The 13971-nt window shown below is 36.8% G+C and overlaps 1 protein-coding gene across 1 annotated transcript in view; it reads left to right on the forward strand.

Annotated features, from left to right (window-relative positions):
* LOC148940298 (dynamin-like GTPase OPA1, mitochondrial) overlaps positions 1-13971 on the forward strand; it is a 173823-nt gene that overhangs the window by 1124 nt on the left and 158728 nt on the right. The window contains 1 exon segment of the mRNA XM_089106123.1: positions 10997-11138. Coding sequence (XP_088962249.1) covers positions 10997-11138 — 142 coding nt within the window.

Genomic DNA, 13971 nt, shown 5'->3' on the forward strand with positions numbered 1-13971 from the left:
AACATTAATAGGCCTATGGCTTAAAATTATAATCAAAATAACAAGAATTGCATTTTTATAACTAAAGGCAGAGAAAAATAAACTGATAACTGAAAATTAAGGAAAAATGTTATTTTATCAAAATTTCAATAGGTATAGACCTTTCATGTGGGCAAATTTTAGGACCCTCTAGAGAGAGAATGAGTAGAGGTAGGTACTTCAAAAGGTAAATTTGCTGTGGGCCACATAATTTAGCTCAGATTAAAGTGAAAATATCATTTGATGCCTTTTTTCATGCTCTTTCATAATTCAAGAATCACTTCTGGGGCTAGTTGGATCTTGAGCCCTTAAAGGGGCTCCAAAGGTATTTCATTTTTTTAACTACACAAAGAAGTTATCAACACTAGTCAAGTTATTGAAAGATGTTTGAAAACATATCACTAGTTTATAAATAAATTGTTCAAGAGTAATATATTCCTCATTTATAAGGCAACTCAAATATAAGCTGTTTTCCTATTGTTTACAGTTTTTTTTAATGCTGTTGACCAGAATAGCACTAAATTTTGTAATTCAAAACTTTGCCATCAACAATTCAGGGTATATATTTGCACATTAGAGGGGTGGAAGGTAAATTTCATGGTAAATTTGCATTGGGCCATATAATTTAGCTATGATGAAAGTGAGAAAATCATTTGATACTTTTTTTTATGCTCTTTTATAATTCATATAAGATACTTTCAGGGACCCTTTAAGGGTTCAAGATGCAATTAGCTCCAGAAGCAATTATTGAATTATGAAAGAGCATAAAAAAGGCATCAAGTGATGTCTTCACTTTCATCTCTGCTAAATTATGTGGTCCACTGCAAATTTACCTTTCAAAATACCTTCCCAGGACAGTCCTTGAAAGTTTTGTTTTCCTAACCTAACCCTTTCCAAGATATCCAAAAGTAGCTAAAGTAGGATTTTACCAAAAAAAGTTATTTGTTGATTCCACAGCATTTAGGGGTAGTGTAGTAGTGAGATATGCTAGTTGCATCAAAGAGTAAGTGAAAGCCAGACAAGGGGATAAATTTGGTTAATGTTACAATAAATTTGGTAAAGCTATTGATGGATGCAAGAACCTCAACTATCCATCCCGCCTGAACAAACTACAGCTCCCAACACTCGTCTACAGACGGCAGAGGGGCGGTGTCATTATGGCTTACAAGCTACTGCATGCTGATTCCTCTTCTCAGAGTCCTTTACAACTTGAGGAATCATACATGACAAGAGGGCATAGTAAGAAGCTGCTCAGGAAGAAAGCTCACAGCAGACTCCACAACCACTACTTCTCCAATAGAGTGGTGGTCCCCTGGAACAGTCTTCCCAATGCAGATGTCACTGCTCCCTCTGTCAATGCATTCAAGATTACCATTGATAAGAATTGGTCCACCAAACCATGGAAAACAGAGTGGGACGCCGCCAAACCAGTGACTCCCCATCGTCACTGACCAGTGACTCTACAGGATCTTTCCTTATTTTGCTGGACAATGCAATTTAAGGTAATTTTAAGGTTACTGATAAGGCAGCAATGAAATATGAAAATAGCCAAAGGATAAAATAATCACCCTTCAGAAATAGCTGGCCACTTCTGAAGGAAATATACAGAACAAATATGTGTATTATTCTACCATTAGATTCCTTCTTTTATCCTATGCTATTTCCAAATTCACACTTTCTTTTCTGACCATGCACCCTTCACCCCAATTAGTTCAAGATATTGTAGTGGTAGTTCTAGGCCTGGGCAGAGGACCACTGCCTCCTGATTTTTCTAACATCTGAAATTAAATTCCTTTTCTTTTATATTTTTACACTCCTATGCTATACCTTGCCCCCCCCCCCCACTACCCTTGGATTATGAGGCATAAAACTGCTGCGTGATTGATATTGCCCTTGGCCAACTGTCTAGGGCTGAATGGAAAGCAGGTCATCCTTGTCTGGAGTGGGAGAAGATCACAAAGAAAGATTTAAAGGAAATGGGAACTTCCTGGGAGGGTGTATAAATTAGTACCACTGTGTCCTAAGTTTTCGTGTTTACAGGTATAATCTTGTCTTTCCCCTAAATTGTTGATTTTTGGCAACTGCTTTCTTTAGTACGCTATTTAGTCAAATTTATCCCTCAAAGAAGCCAATAAATAGGAGTGGGGAAAGATTTACATATCCCTCACAACTATAGCATCTAACATACTCCTAAATGGCACAATTTTCATCTCAAATACAACTAACAAATTGAATTGCTCTTTAATTTAGCAACACTTGACAGGTTATTTAATGCCCTCTTTGGATTAATTTGAACCATTTCTCCTGCTGCAGTAAAACTAGTTCACAGCCCAACTAGGGTATATTTCTCACCTATTTGTGTTACTGGTTTTGGGGATTTTTTAACTAATTGCACTTCAGTAAACTATGCTGATGATGATACTTATATCTGGAGTGTCTAGATCTTGAGTTTTTTACAGGACTTGAATATTTTCAATCATCCCAGACAAAATGAATTGCCAAATTTGGAATATCTTGATCACACCAAACTAAAACAAGCTACTTGGTTTGGAATATTTTCAATCAGATGAGACCAAGAGCAGTTGAGTAACTTGGAGTATTTTTGACACACTCAGACTTGGAGGAGCTACTAGAATTGAAATATTCTTGAGATCCAGACCAAAGGAGTTACCTGACCTTGAGCATGTGTAATCAGCCAAAACATAAAAGGAGCTTTTGATCATCCCAGACTAAAAAGAGTCACCAGATCATAGGCAGAACGCCAGTGCTGCCTAAGTAAAGAACAATATGGGCACAATGTGTTTCTTTTTTTCTCCATACCCAGGCACTTTGTATCAAAGGAGTTGTTGTAGAAATTTTAAAACAGGCCCATTTGATTGAAAATTTGAAGGGCTAGTACCCTTTTTAATAAACGAAAGTGATTGGAGGGCAACTAGCCCCCCCCCATGCCCATCATTCCCCCAAACACATCGAATCAAAATTTTGAGATAGCCATTTTGTTCAGCAAAGTTGATTACCAGATAGGGCATGAGAGGGGGGTTAGTTACCCCCAATCACTTTTGACTATTACAAAGGGCACTGGCCCTCTCAATTTTGAATTGAATGAGCCCCATTTGAAGTTTTACGACAACTCTATCTATAAAAACCTTATATGCCCCCAGTGTAGAACTTACAACCTTTGCCCTTTGGCCTCTGGGGGTTTGTCATCCTTAAATACATAATTTCGAGAACTTTCAACTACATTGAACAAAATGGCTATCTCTAAACTTTGACTGAATGTTTTTGGGAAAATGGTGGGCAAAAGAGGGGGTTAATTACTCTCCACTCATTTCTGACTATTAAAAAGGGCAATTCCAATTTCCAATCAAATGAGCCCTTTTGAAATTTCTATAACAACTTTCTATATAAACTTTATATGCCCCCAGGGCATAACTTACAACTCTTGCACTGAGGGCTCTGAGGTTATCACCCTAAAAGACCTAATTTCCAGAACTTTCAACTACGTTGAACAAAATGGAGATCTCAAAATTGGATGTGTTTGGGAAAATGTGGGTGTGATAGGGGCGTTAGTCACTCTCCAATCACTTTCTACTGTTAAAAAAGGCACTAGCCCTTTCAATTTCCAATTGATTGATCCCTTTTTAAGTTTCTACGCTTTCAATAAAAACCTTTTACGCCCCCAGGGCATAGCGTACAAGCCCTTCCCTAAGGGCTGTGGGGGTGGAGGGGTTTTCATCCTTAAAGACCTAATTTCCAAAACTTTCAACTACGTTGAATAAAATGGCTATCTAAAATATTGATTGGATGTGTTTGGGGGAATGATGGGTGTTTGGGGGGGGGGGCTAGTTGCCCTCCAATCACTTTGGACTATTAGAAAGGGTACTAGCGCTTTGAATTTCCAATCGAATGAGCCCATTTGAAGTTTCTACAACAACGCTTTCAATAAAAACTTTATATGCCCCCAGGGCATAACTTACAACCCTTGCACTGAGGGGGGAGGGGTTATCATCCTAAAAGACAAAATTTCCAGAACTTTCAACTACGTTGAACAAAATGATAAAATAAAAGTTAAAAAGAATAGGGATAAAATCCTTTTTAATAGACAGTGTATAATACATTTTACTAAAAATACCAGATATTTTGGTCACATATGCAGTGACCATCATCAGTAGAATTTATTATACACTGTCTATTAAAAAGCATTTTATCCCTATTTTGGACTTTTATTTTATCGTCATGGAAAGGCAGAGTAGTCTCCGAAATTATATACGTTGAACAAAATGGATATCTTAAAAATTTAATTTGATGTGTTTGGGAAAATGGTGGGCGTGAGAGGGGCGTTAGTCGCTCTCCAATCACTTTGAACTATTAAAAAACGCACTAGCCCTTTCAATTTCCAATTGAATGAGCCCTTTTAAAGTTTCTTCAAGAACGCTTTCAATAAAAACTTTATAGGCCCCCAGGGCATAACTTACAACCCTTGCCCTGAGGGCTGAAGGGGAGGGGTTGTCATCCTTAAAGACCTAATATACAAAAATTTCAACTACGTTGAATAAAATGGCTATCTAAAAATTTTGATTGGATGTGTTTAGGGGAAAGGTGGGGGTGAGAGGGGGCTAGCTGCCCTCAAATAACTTTCGACTATTAAAAAGGGCACTAGTCCTTTGAATTTCAAATCAAATGAGCTCTTTTTCAAGTTTCTACGACAAAGATTTCAATAAAAACCTTATATGCCCCCAGGGTATAACTTATAATCCTTGCCCTGAGGGTTGTGGGGGAGTGTACTACTCAAAAATATGTTTTCTATCTGTAAATCAACTACCCTGAACAAAATGGCTATCTCAAAATTTTTATTGGATGTGTTTCCGGGAATGACGGGTGTGGGGGGGGGGGGGAGCTCGTTGCCCTGCAATCACTTTTGACTATTAAAAAGGGCACTAGCCCTTTGAATTTCCAGTCGAATGAGCTTTTATTGAAGTTTCTATGACAACGCCTTTTTAAAAACCTTATATACCCCCAGGGCATAACTTAAAACTCTTGCCCTAAGGGTTGTGGGGGAGTGTCCTCCTCAAAAATATATTTTCTATCTGGAAATCAACTACGCTGCAAAAAATGGCTATCTCAAATTTTTTATTGAATATGTTTGGGGGAATGAAGGGCGGGGCCCCCGGCTAGTTGCCCTCCAATCAATTTCAATTAATGAAGATGGCACTAGCCCTTCGAATTTCCAATCGAATGAGCCTTTTTTGAAGTTTCTACAACAACGCTTTCTATAAAAACTTTATATGCCCCCAGGGCATAACTTAAACCCCTTGCCCCGAGGGTTGTGGGGGAGTCTCCTCAAAAACATATTTTCTATGTGGAAATCAACTACACTGAACAAAATGGCTATCTCAAAATTTTTATTGGATGTGTTTGGGGGAATAATGGGCGTGGGAGGGGTGCTAGTTGCCCTCCAATCACTTTTGACTATTAACAAGAGCACTAGCCCTTTGAATTTCTAATCGAATGAGTGTTTTGAAGTTTCTACGACAACACCTTCTATAAAAACCTTATATGCCCCCAGGGCATAACTTAAAACTCTTGCCCTGAGGGTTTTGGGGAGTTTCCTCCTCAAAGACATATTTCCTATCTGGAAAACAACTACGCTGAACAAAATGGCCATCTTAAAATTTTGATTGGATGTGTTTGGGGAATGATAGGAGTTGGGAGGCTAGGTGCCCTTCAATCACTTTCGACTATTAAAAAGGGCACTATACCCTTAGAATTTCCAATCTAATGAGCCTTTTTTGAATTTTGTACGACAACGCCTTCTATAAAAACTTTATATGCCCCCAGGGCATAACTTAAAACCCTTGCCCTGAGGGCTGTGGGGGAGTGTCCTCCTGAAAAACATATTTTTTATCTGGAACTCAACTATGCTGTACAAAATAGCTATCTCAAAATTTTGATTCGATGTGTTTGGGAGAATGATGGGCTTGGGGGGGGGGCTGGTTGCCCTCCAATCACTTGACTATTAAAAAAGGGTACTAGCCCTTTGAATTTTTAATCGAATGAGCGTGTTTTGAAGTTTCTATGACAACGCCTTCTATAAGAACCTTATATGCCCCCAGGCCATAACTTAAAACCCATGCCCTGAGGGTTTTGAGGGAGTATCCTCCTCAAAAATATATTTTCTATCTGGAAAACAACTACGCTGAACAAAATGGATATCTCAAAATTTTGATTGGATGTGTTTGGGGGAATGATGGGCGTGGGGGGGGGCTAGTTGACCTCCCAACAATTTCGACCATTAAAAATGGTACTAGCCCTTTGAATTTCCAATCGAATGAGCCTTTATTGAAGTTTCTACGACAACGCCTTCTATAAAAACCTTATATGCCCCCAGGGCCTAACTTTAAACCCTTTCCCCGAGGGTTGTGGGGGATTGTCCTCCTCAAAAACATATTTTCTATCTGGAAATCAACTACGCTGAACAAAATGGCTATCTAAAAATTTTGATTGGATGTATTTGGGGGATTGATGGGCGTGGGGGGGGGGGCTAGATGCCCTCCAATCACTTTCGACTATTAAAAAGGGCACTAGCCCTTTGAATTCCCAATCGAATGAACCTGTTTTGAAGTTGTTACGACAAAGCCTTCCATAAAAACCTTATATACCCCCAGGGCATAACTTAAAACCCTTGCCCTGAGGGTTGTGGGGGAGTGTCCTCCTCAAAAATATATTTTATATCTGGAAACCAACTACACTGAACCAAATAGCTCTCTCAAAATTTTGATTGGATGTATTTGTGGTAATAATGGGCATGGGGGGCGGCTAGTTGCCCTCCAATCACTTTCGACTATTAAAAAGGTCACTAGCCCTTTAAATTGCCAATCGAATTATCCTTTTTTGAAGGTTCTAAGACAATGCCATCTATAAAAGACATATATGCACAACGGGTACAACTTAAAACCTTTGCCCTGAGGGTTTTAGGCGAGTGTCCTGTTCAAAACATATTTTCTATCTGAAAATAAAGTCAAAATTTTGATTGGATGTGTTTGGGGGAATGATGGGCGTGGGTGGGGGGGGCCTAGTTGCCCTCCAATCACTTTCGACTATTAAAAAGGGCACTAGCCACTCCAATTTCCAATCGAATGAGCCATTTTCAAAGTTCAAAGAAATGAGCCCTTTTCAAACTCCTTCGATACGAAGTGCCCGGGTATAAAGAACCAAAAAACAACACATTGTACCCACATCGTTCTTTACTTAGGCAGCGCTAGCGCGTTGCCTATGATAAAAGCGTCAATGCTTTATATCTGGCCCTGCATAGGTTTAAGCTAAGAAGCAAAAATTCTGATGTATACTTTTATTAGGTTCAAATATTGTTGAGAAAAGCGAATAAAAAAGAAAGATCCAGCTATAAAATGATCAATAAACAAATCTATCAGGCAAGAAACATTTTTCAGAGCTAGTGTCTTTCTCCGCTTCTTCTCTAGCCCATTTCCTCAAGGACCTAAATTGTTTTCGAGGGGGGGGGGGTTCTAATTGATCAAGGTCATTGCTGATCCTACAGATCATTCATGTTAATGTTGGTTATTAGAGCAGTCTTTCAATCAGTTCATGGCCACAAACTGTAGGTAAGGAGCAACTCGGCCAAATAGTAACCGAAACTCTAAAAACAGAATTTTGATAATAACTGATTTGTCGAAAGAATTGTTTTTTTTATGCTGATTCTAAATATATACATTCATTAAGTTTAATGCAACCCATTAAAAGCTATAAGCCTGAGACAATTTGCCTGATTTTTAAAAAAAGGAGAAACACCCCCAAAAACTCAAATGATCTTAATTAAAGTCACATCATCAGATTTAGCATATCAGAAATTCTGACTATAGAGGTCTTTTTCTCCCAGGGTTGATTGTATGGGACAAATGGTCCTTAGAGATCGAGAGAGGGCTGGTTCGTACGGAAATCAATATCTCTAGTGCCAAAATCAATATCTAAAGATTGGAGGGCAACTATTCCCTCTTCTATGCCCCTTTTCCCAAAAGAAATGCAACCAAAATGTTGAGATAGCCATTTGATTCAACATAGTTTAAGGATCCAATAACTATTCCTCTGGGGATGTAATGACCCCCAACAGCCCCTGAGGAAAGAGCTGCAAGTGATGCAATTAACGCATTGTTTACGTACAGTATTTGATAATGGAATATCTTCGGAATTTATTCGTTGGAGAATTTTCCGCTGGAAAAAAGGTTCCGGGGAATTTTACAGGGCGGGGAATTCTACGGAATTCAAATATAGAATACTTTTTATTTTTCTTGTTTTCTCCTTGGCTTCTCAATTCTAGATGTGGAAGAAATCTTCCGGGGAAAATTTTGAGCGGGGAGGAAAATGTTCGGCGGGAATTTTCCGGGGGGAGGGGTTTAGGTGGGGAAACTTTCAACCGGAGGAATTTTTCATGGGGGTATTTTTGGGAGGAAATTTTCCACAGAGATTGAGAGGATTTTCTGGTATGATTTGAAAAACCATCAGAAACTAAATTTTTAAAAATCAAGTTTTCTAAGCTGAAACTAAGGAGCAGCATAAAAACTTAAAACGAAAAAAAATTATTTAGTATATGATGAGTTGCAGCTCCTTCCTCAACTCTTGCTCTCTACGCTGAAGTTTGACTTTTTACGTAATTCTTTAAGACAGACTGCTTAAATACAAGGGCCTTTGAATTTGAAGGGGAGTATAGAGTATTTCTTTAAGAACTTAAAGACTTCAGCATAAAGAGTGATGGTTGAGGAGGGAACTGTCCCTCATATACGGAATAATTTTAATACGGAATAAGTTAGTGACTCAAAAGATTCTGTTAGAAGGCATATTTTTGATAAGCTTTAAAAGATAGAAATCAGAATTTGAAATAATTTTTTCATCTGGATTGAAACGTACCCATGAAAATGCACCTAGCATTGAAAAATAAACTTTTTACTTGCTTAACCGGATACAATAAAATGAAGGCGTGGAGCGTTCTAGTCATAATTTACAACTATTTGGTAGGATTGCTGCACGATTTCAGCTTTTGTCTTAAAAATTTCAATTTTTTTGAGTAGTCAAACAGGTCGTGGTAACAAACTATAAGCAAGGAGCAACTCGACCTAATAGTAACCAAAAATAACCAAAACCTATAGAGGTTTCAAGCTACCATCTGCAAAAATGTAGAATTTTTTTTTTCAGAGGAAAGATCTTGGTTGCGTATTAATTTTGGATTATTACTTTTTTTTTGTTTTCCCCAGGGGTTATTGTATCGAACCAATGGTCCTAGAAGATTGAGAGAGGTCTCATTTAAACGTTCTAGTGCCCTTTTTAAATGACCAAAAAGATTGTAGTGCAACCAGCCCTGTCCAACACCCCCTTTTTGATAAAGTCCTCTGACCAAAATTTTGATTTAGTATAGTTGAAAGGTCCAATAATTACGCTTCTGGGGATTTGCCCATTATTTACATATAGTAAATAATGGCTGTAACTTATGAAATTTCCCCATTATTTACATATAGTATTTGATATTGGAATGTTTACAGCCATTTTTCAGGAGGGGGAATTTTCCATGGGGAGAATATCCGTGCGGAAGGAATCTTTTGGGGGTGAACTTTCCATGGGAAATCTTACACTGGGGAAATTTCCCAGAATTACTATATTAAATTCTTTTCAGCGTAGTTACAGTTAGCTGGTGGATTTTTCCATGGAGGAAGGGATTTTTTGAGGGATCAATTCTCAATGGGGAATTTTCCGCAACAGAAATCCTCCGTGGAAGAATCGTCCACAGGAGAAAATTTCCAATGAGGGGGGAGTGTAATTTCAAAAACCACCAGAAATTGAATAAATAAAAAGATTTATTTTTTTCAAATGAAATTAGAATAAGGAGCCAAGCGGAACTGTCCATGTAATTTTTACGGAGAATTTTTCAGCAACGATAGATTTGTCCAATGGAAATTTTACACGGGAGGAAATTTCCGTCGAGGAATTTTTCGCGGTAAATTTTCCATGAAAGGGGGAGGTGAATTTCCCGGTAGTATTTGGAAAAAGATCAGAAATTAAACAAAAAAACAAGTTTTCCGAATGAAAGTAAGGAGCAACATTAAAGCTTAAAACGAAAAGAAATAAGTCCTTAAATCAGAGGTACTGCCCGCTCCTCAGTACCTCGCTCTTTAGAGTAAAGTTTGAGATTCGTCCCAATTCTTTAAGAACGACTTCGGAGACACACGAGCCGTTTAATCGGAATAAGAAGCTTTTTTAAAGTGTTTGAAAAACTTACTTTAATGTGAAGAGCGGAATACTTTCGGATCATTTTAAGCTTTACTATTGTTCCATACTTATAGTTGATCTTTTTTAGTTATTGATTAACTTAGTAATCCGTTTTCGCCCTACTTGCTCTATGCTAAACTAAATACCAACAATTATCGCTTGTATTATTTCATGTTACCACCATTCTTCCAAACAACACCTACCTACCAATCCTACCTGTACCACCCCAAACCAATCTTCCAAACAACATTTAGCATTACTTTAAAAACTGGTATTTGGTCTTCCTTGTTCGATTATCAAAACAATTAGAGTTTAAATAAAATAGTTTAAAAATCGAAAAAAATTATATGATTCCTAGTTGTTCTTAAGCCTAATTATTGCTTAAAATTTGTAATTCTAAGAATGGGACTAGCTCATAATGGACGTTCAAATCTCTAACTTTAATTCAAGCATATACTTGGCAAATACGGAATTAACCAAGGTTGACATAGAGTCAGAAGTTCTTTTGGCAATTTGCCAGAATTAATAGGTTAGTTATTGTTGCATTTGGAGATAAAAGTGCTTAAAAAAACTTTTATGATATAATATTTTATTTTAATATTTTTAGTATTTTTATTTAATACTGAAAACTGTCGTTTCCAATTGTCCTGTATTAATAATATTTATTATCTATAATATCTTTATTCCTTATTATTTTTATTTTCAGTCATATGATGAGTGGAAAGATAAACTAGATTCCCTGAATGTACGAGGTTATTTTCCCAGTGATGAGTCTTTAGATTCGTATAGAGAGTCGCTTATAAAAATGAAAGACAAAGTATCAGATACGCTCAAGGATTTCAAAATTGGTAAGTAATTTAACTTAATAATAATAATCCGTATGACAGGGTGGAGGGTTTTACGGTACCTGGGCCGCCGCAACTCCTAAGTTTTCCTGAATTTCTGGGTGCTTCTTTTATTGAAATTGCAAAATATTTTTTTTTAGCACCCAGCACCCAGGGTGCTTCTTATTCAAATTGCAAAATATTTTTTTGGCCCTCCTTCCAAAAATCTACGTAATTCTCTTCCCTAGGATATATTATAAGGATAGCAAGTAATCAATTTTTTTTTAAGTCCTATAATAATTTTTGGTCTCTAAATTTAGTTTTATATTATATTAAATTTATATTATATTTATATTAAATTTAGTCTGTTCAAATAATTTTTTGTTCCGAATTTAAATTTATCTGTTGTTAAACAAGATAGCTAATGATTAAGTTAATGTTAATTATTGTTAATGATTATAATAGTAATATAATAGTAATGATTATAATAGTTAATGATTGAATTAAATGATTGAATTAAATGAATATAATAGTTAATGATTGTTTTCCTAATTGAAGTCCATTAAAGGAAGCTTAAATATATGCATGGAAATTGATCATGTATCTACATTATATTTCTTTTTTCGAAATTACTTTTTTTTAAATTTTGAACTAGATTAAGGTTTTGACTGAAATGATTTTTTTCCGAAATATGCTATTAAAATTTTTCGAATCATAGAATCTAAAGAATTTTGCTATTTGAAGATTTCAATGAACTCTTTAAAATATTGTAAGAAAGTAAGCGGTATTTGCCTGTTGCTTTTCTTTGAAAAAATTAAAGCTTAATTAATTAATTTTCGCTTATTTTTTTTAAATTAAGTCCTGTTGGCCTGTTTTTTTTTTTAAAGAAGAAAATTTTTCCTGAAGCTGGAACTCTGAATTGGTGATTCTAGTTAGGGATTGTGAAGTTTGTAGGGCAATAAAATATTTTGTCAGTGTTGCCGTGTTGATTCGGGAAAATAAATCAGCAAAACTAATTAGTTAAATTTGACTACCCTTTGGTTCATAAAAATTCAAACATGAACAGTTTTTTTTTTATTCCCAAGGACAACTATACCTTCTCATGCTAGTTGATGTCTTATGTTTTTAGCTTATTTTCTGCTGATTTTTTATTTATGTTTCTTTTCATATTTGGCTACAAGCCTACCAAAAATCTGCCTAACTGCAAGTGGAGGTCTTTTAAAAATAACGAACTTGCGATTTTTTCTTATTTTATTAAGATATGCGTTCGTATAAGGTTGTATAAGTTTCTGCTTAACCAATTCGAAAAAAACAGATGTCATTTTCATGGTTGTTGGTACTTTAAGACAAATAGCCACTTAGGGTGGGTAAAGCTAGGTGATCACAAGAATCTGACGACTTACGGTCCAAATATATTCCGCGTCCCGTGCTCGAATATGCTGGAAGTAGGCTAAATAATACTCGGTGTTGCTTTGACCTTAAGTGGCGCTACTTGTTAATAGAAGTATTACTAGTCGTAATTGACATTGTAGGCAGGGCCATACCTTTTTTTTTTTTTTTGGCGGGGGGATACAAAAAACCCAGAAAACGCATCAAAATGTGTTTTATGTATTTTATTACGTTTTTATGAGTCGGACAAACATTTCAGGGGGGGGGGGGTTAAACCCTCCTAAATTCCTCCCCTGAATACGGCCTTGCTTGTCGATATTTCTCTTGTACCACTCAAAGCCAAGATTCCAATATTAGTGCATTGGGGGGGGGGGGTGGCCTTAGTAGAAAGTATTTTTCTGAAAAGTTATGCACACCGGCATCAGATGGTGCCACTGGATTTCGTTTCTTTTTTACATCAGTGTCAATTTCAGCTACAGATCAGGTTTTGCAGAAAGGTATATTAAAAAGGATGAGTTAAGCTTCTTGGTCGCTCAGTTCGCCATTCCAAACTCTCAATCTATTCATGCATAATGAATGGTAAAAAACTAATGCTGGCAGACTTTCAAAACATACTGTGACAGGGGTGGATCAAGGATTTTTTTAGAAGGGGGGGCAAAATGGGTTGATCCGTTAAACTTGCGGTAGGAGCAAGTTTAGTTAACGCAAACTTGAGTTAATCAAGTAAATTACACTACTTTAGACTACGCTAGGGGGGCGCCCCCCTCGCTCCCTGGATCCGCCACTGTACTGTGGAGGTTTTTTAAGTTTGACAAAAACGAGAAAATTTACAAAAATGTAATTTAAAAAAAAAAAAACAAGAAAACGAGTGTGATTTTCAGTTCGTGAAAAAAGACAACTTGCCACTGGTAAGTTAATGAATTGAGGATGGCAGTGGGTTATGACAAAAGGCAACAGTGAACAGGAGTAATGGGAGGAGAAAATATTGGCTGTGTGTTATGGACAGGTGGCTGATTCCGAGCCTTTGAGCCAATGTTTCTCCGGTCGTGATTGTATACAACTGATGCGAACTTTGATGCATCTTAAAATGCAAAATGATGGAACTTTTGATGTTAAGATGTGTAAACAGTGCAAATGTGTAATAAACATCATCAGCGTGTTTTGATCATTGAAAGTAATAGCTTACTATGTTAGTTTGAAATTGCAGTAACAAAAGTTCCGTCTCAATTTCTGTAATATCCAGCCCCAATTGATGCCCCTGAGGCTGGAACTAAACTCCAGGGATATAAGACTGATAATATGGGCTTCAGTGTTGATCAAGGCTGTGAGTCGGTCCGCTTTGCCATCGATTCCGACTCCTGAAACTTTAAACATAATTGCTCTTAACATTTTCTTCGAAGAAGTATGAACTCCGACTTCAACATTCCTGCTAATTTACTCCAGAAATAAATGGGAGAAATTTATATTC

Source organism: Artemia sp. Qi Xiang Cuo, chromosome 20 (assembly GCF_049724085.1).
Source record: "Artemia sp. Qi Xiang Cuo chromosome 20, ASM4972408v1, whole genome shotgun sequence".
NCBI classification, from domain to species: domain Eukaryota; kingdom Metazoa; phylum Arthropoda; class Branchiopoda; order Anostraca; family Artemiidae; genus Artemia; species Artemia sp. Qi Xiang Cuo.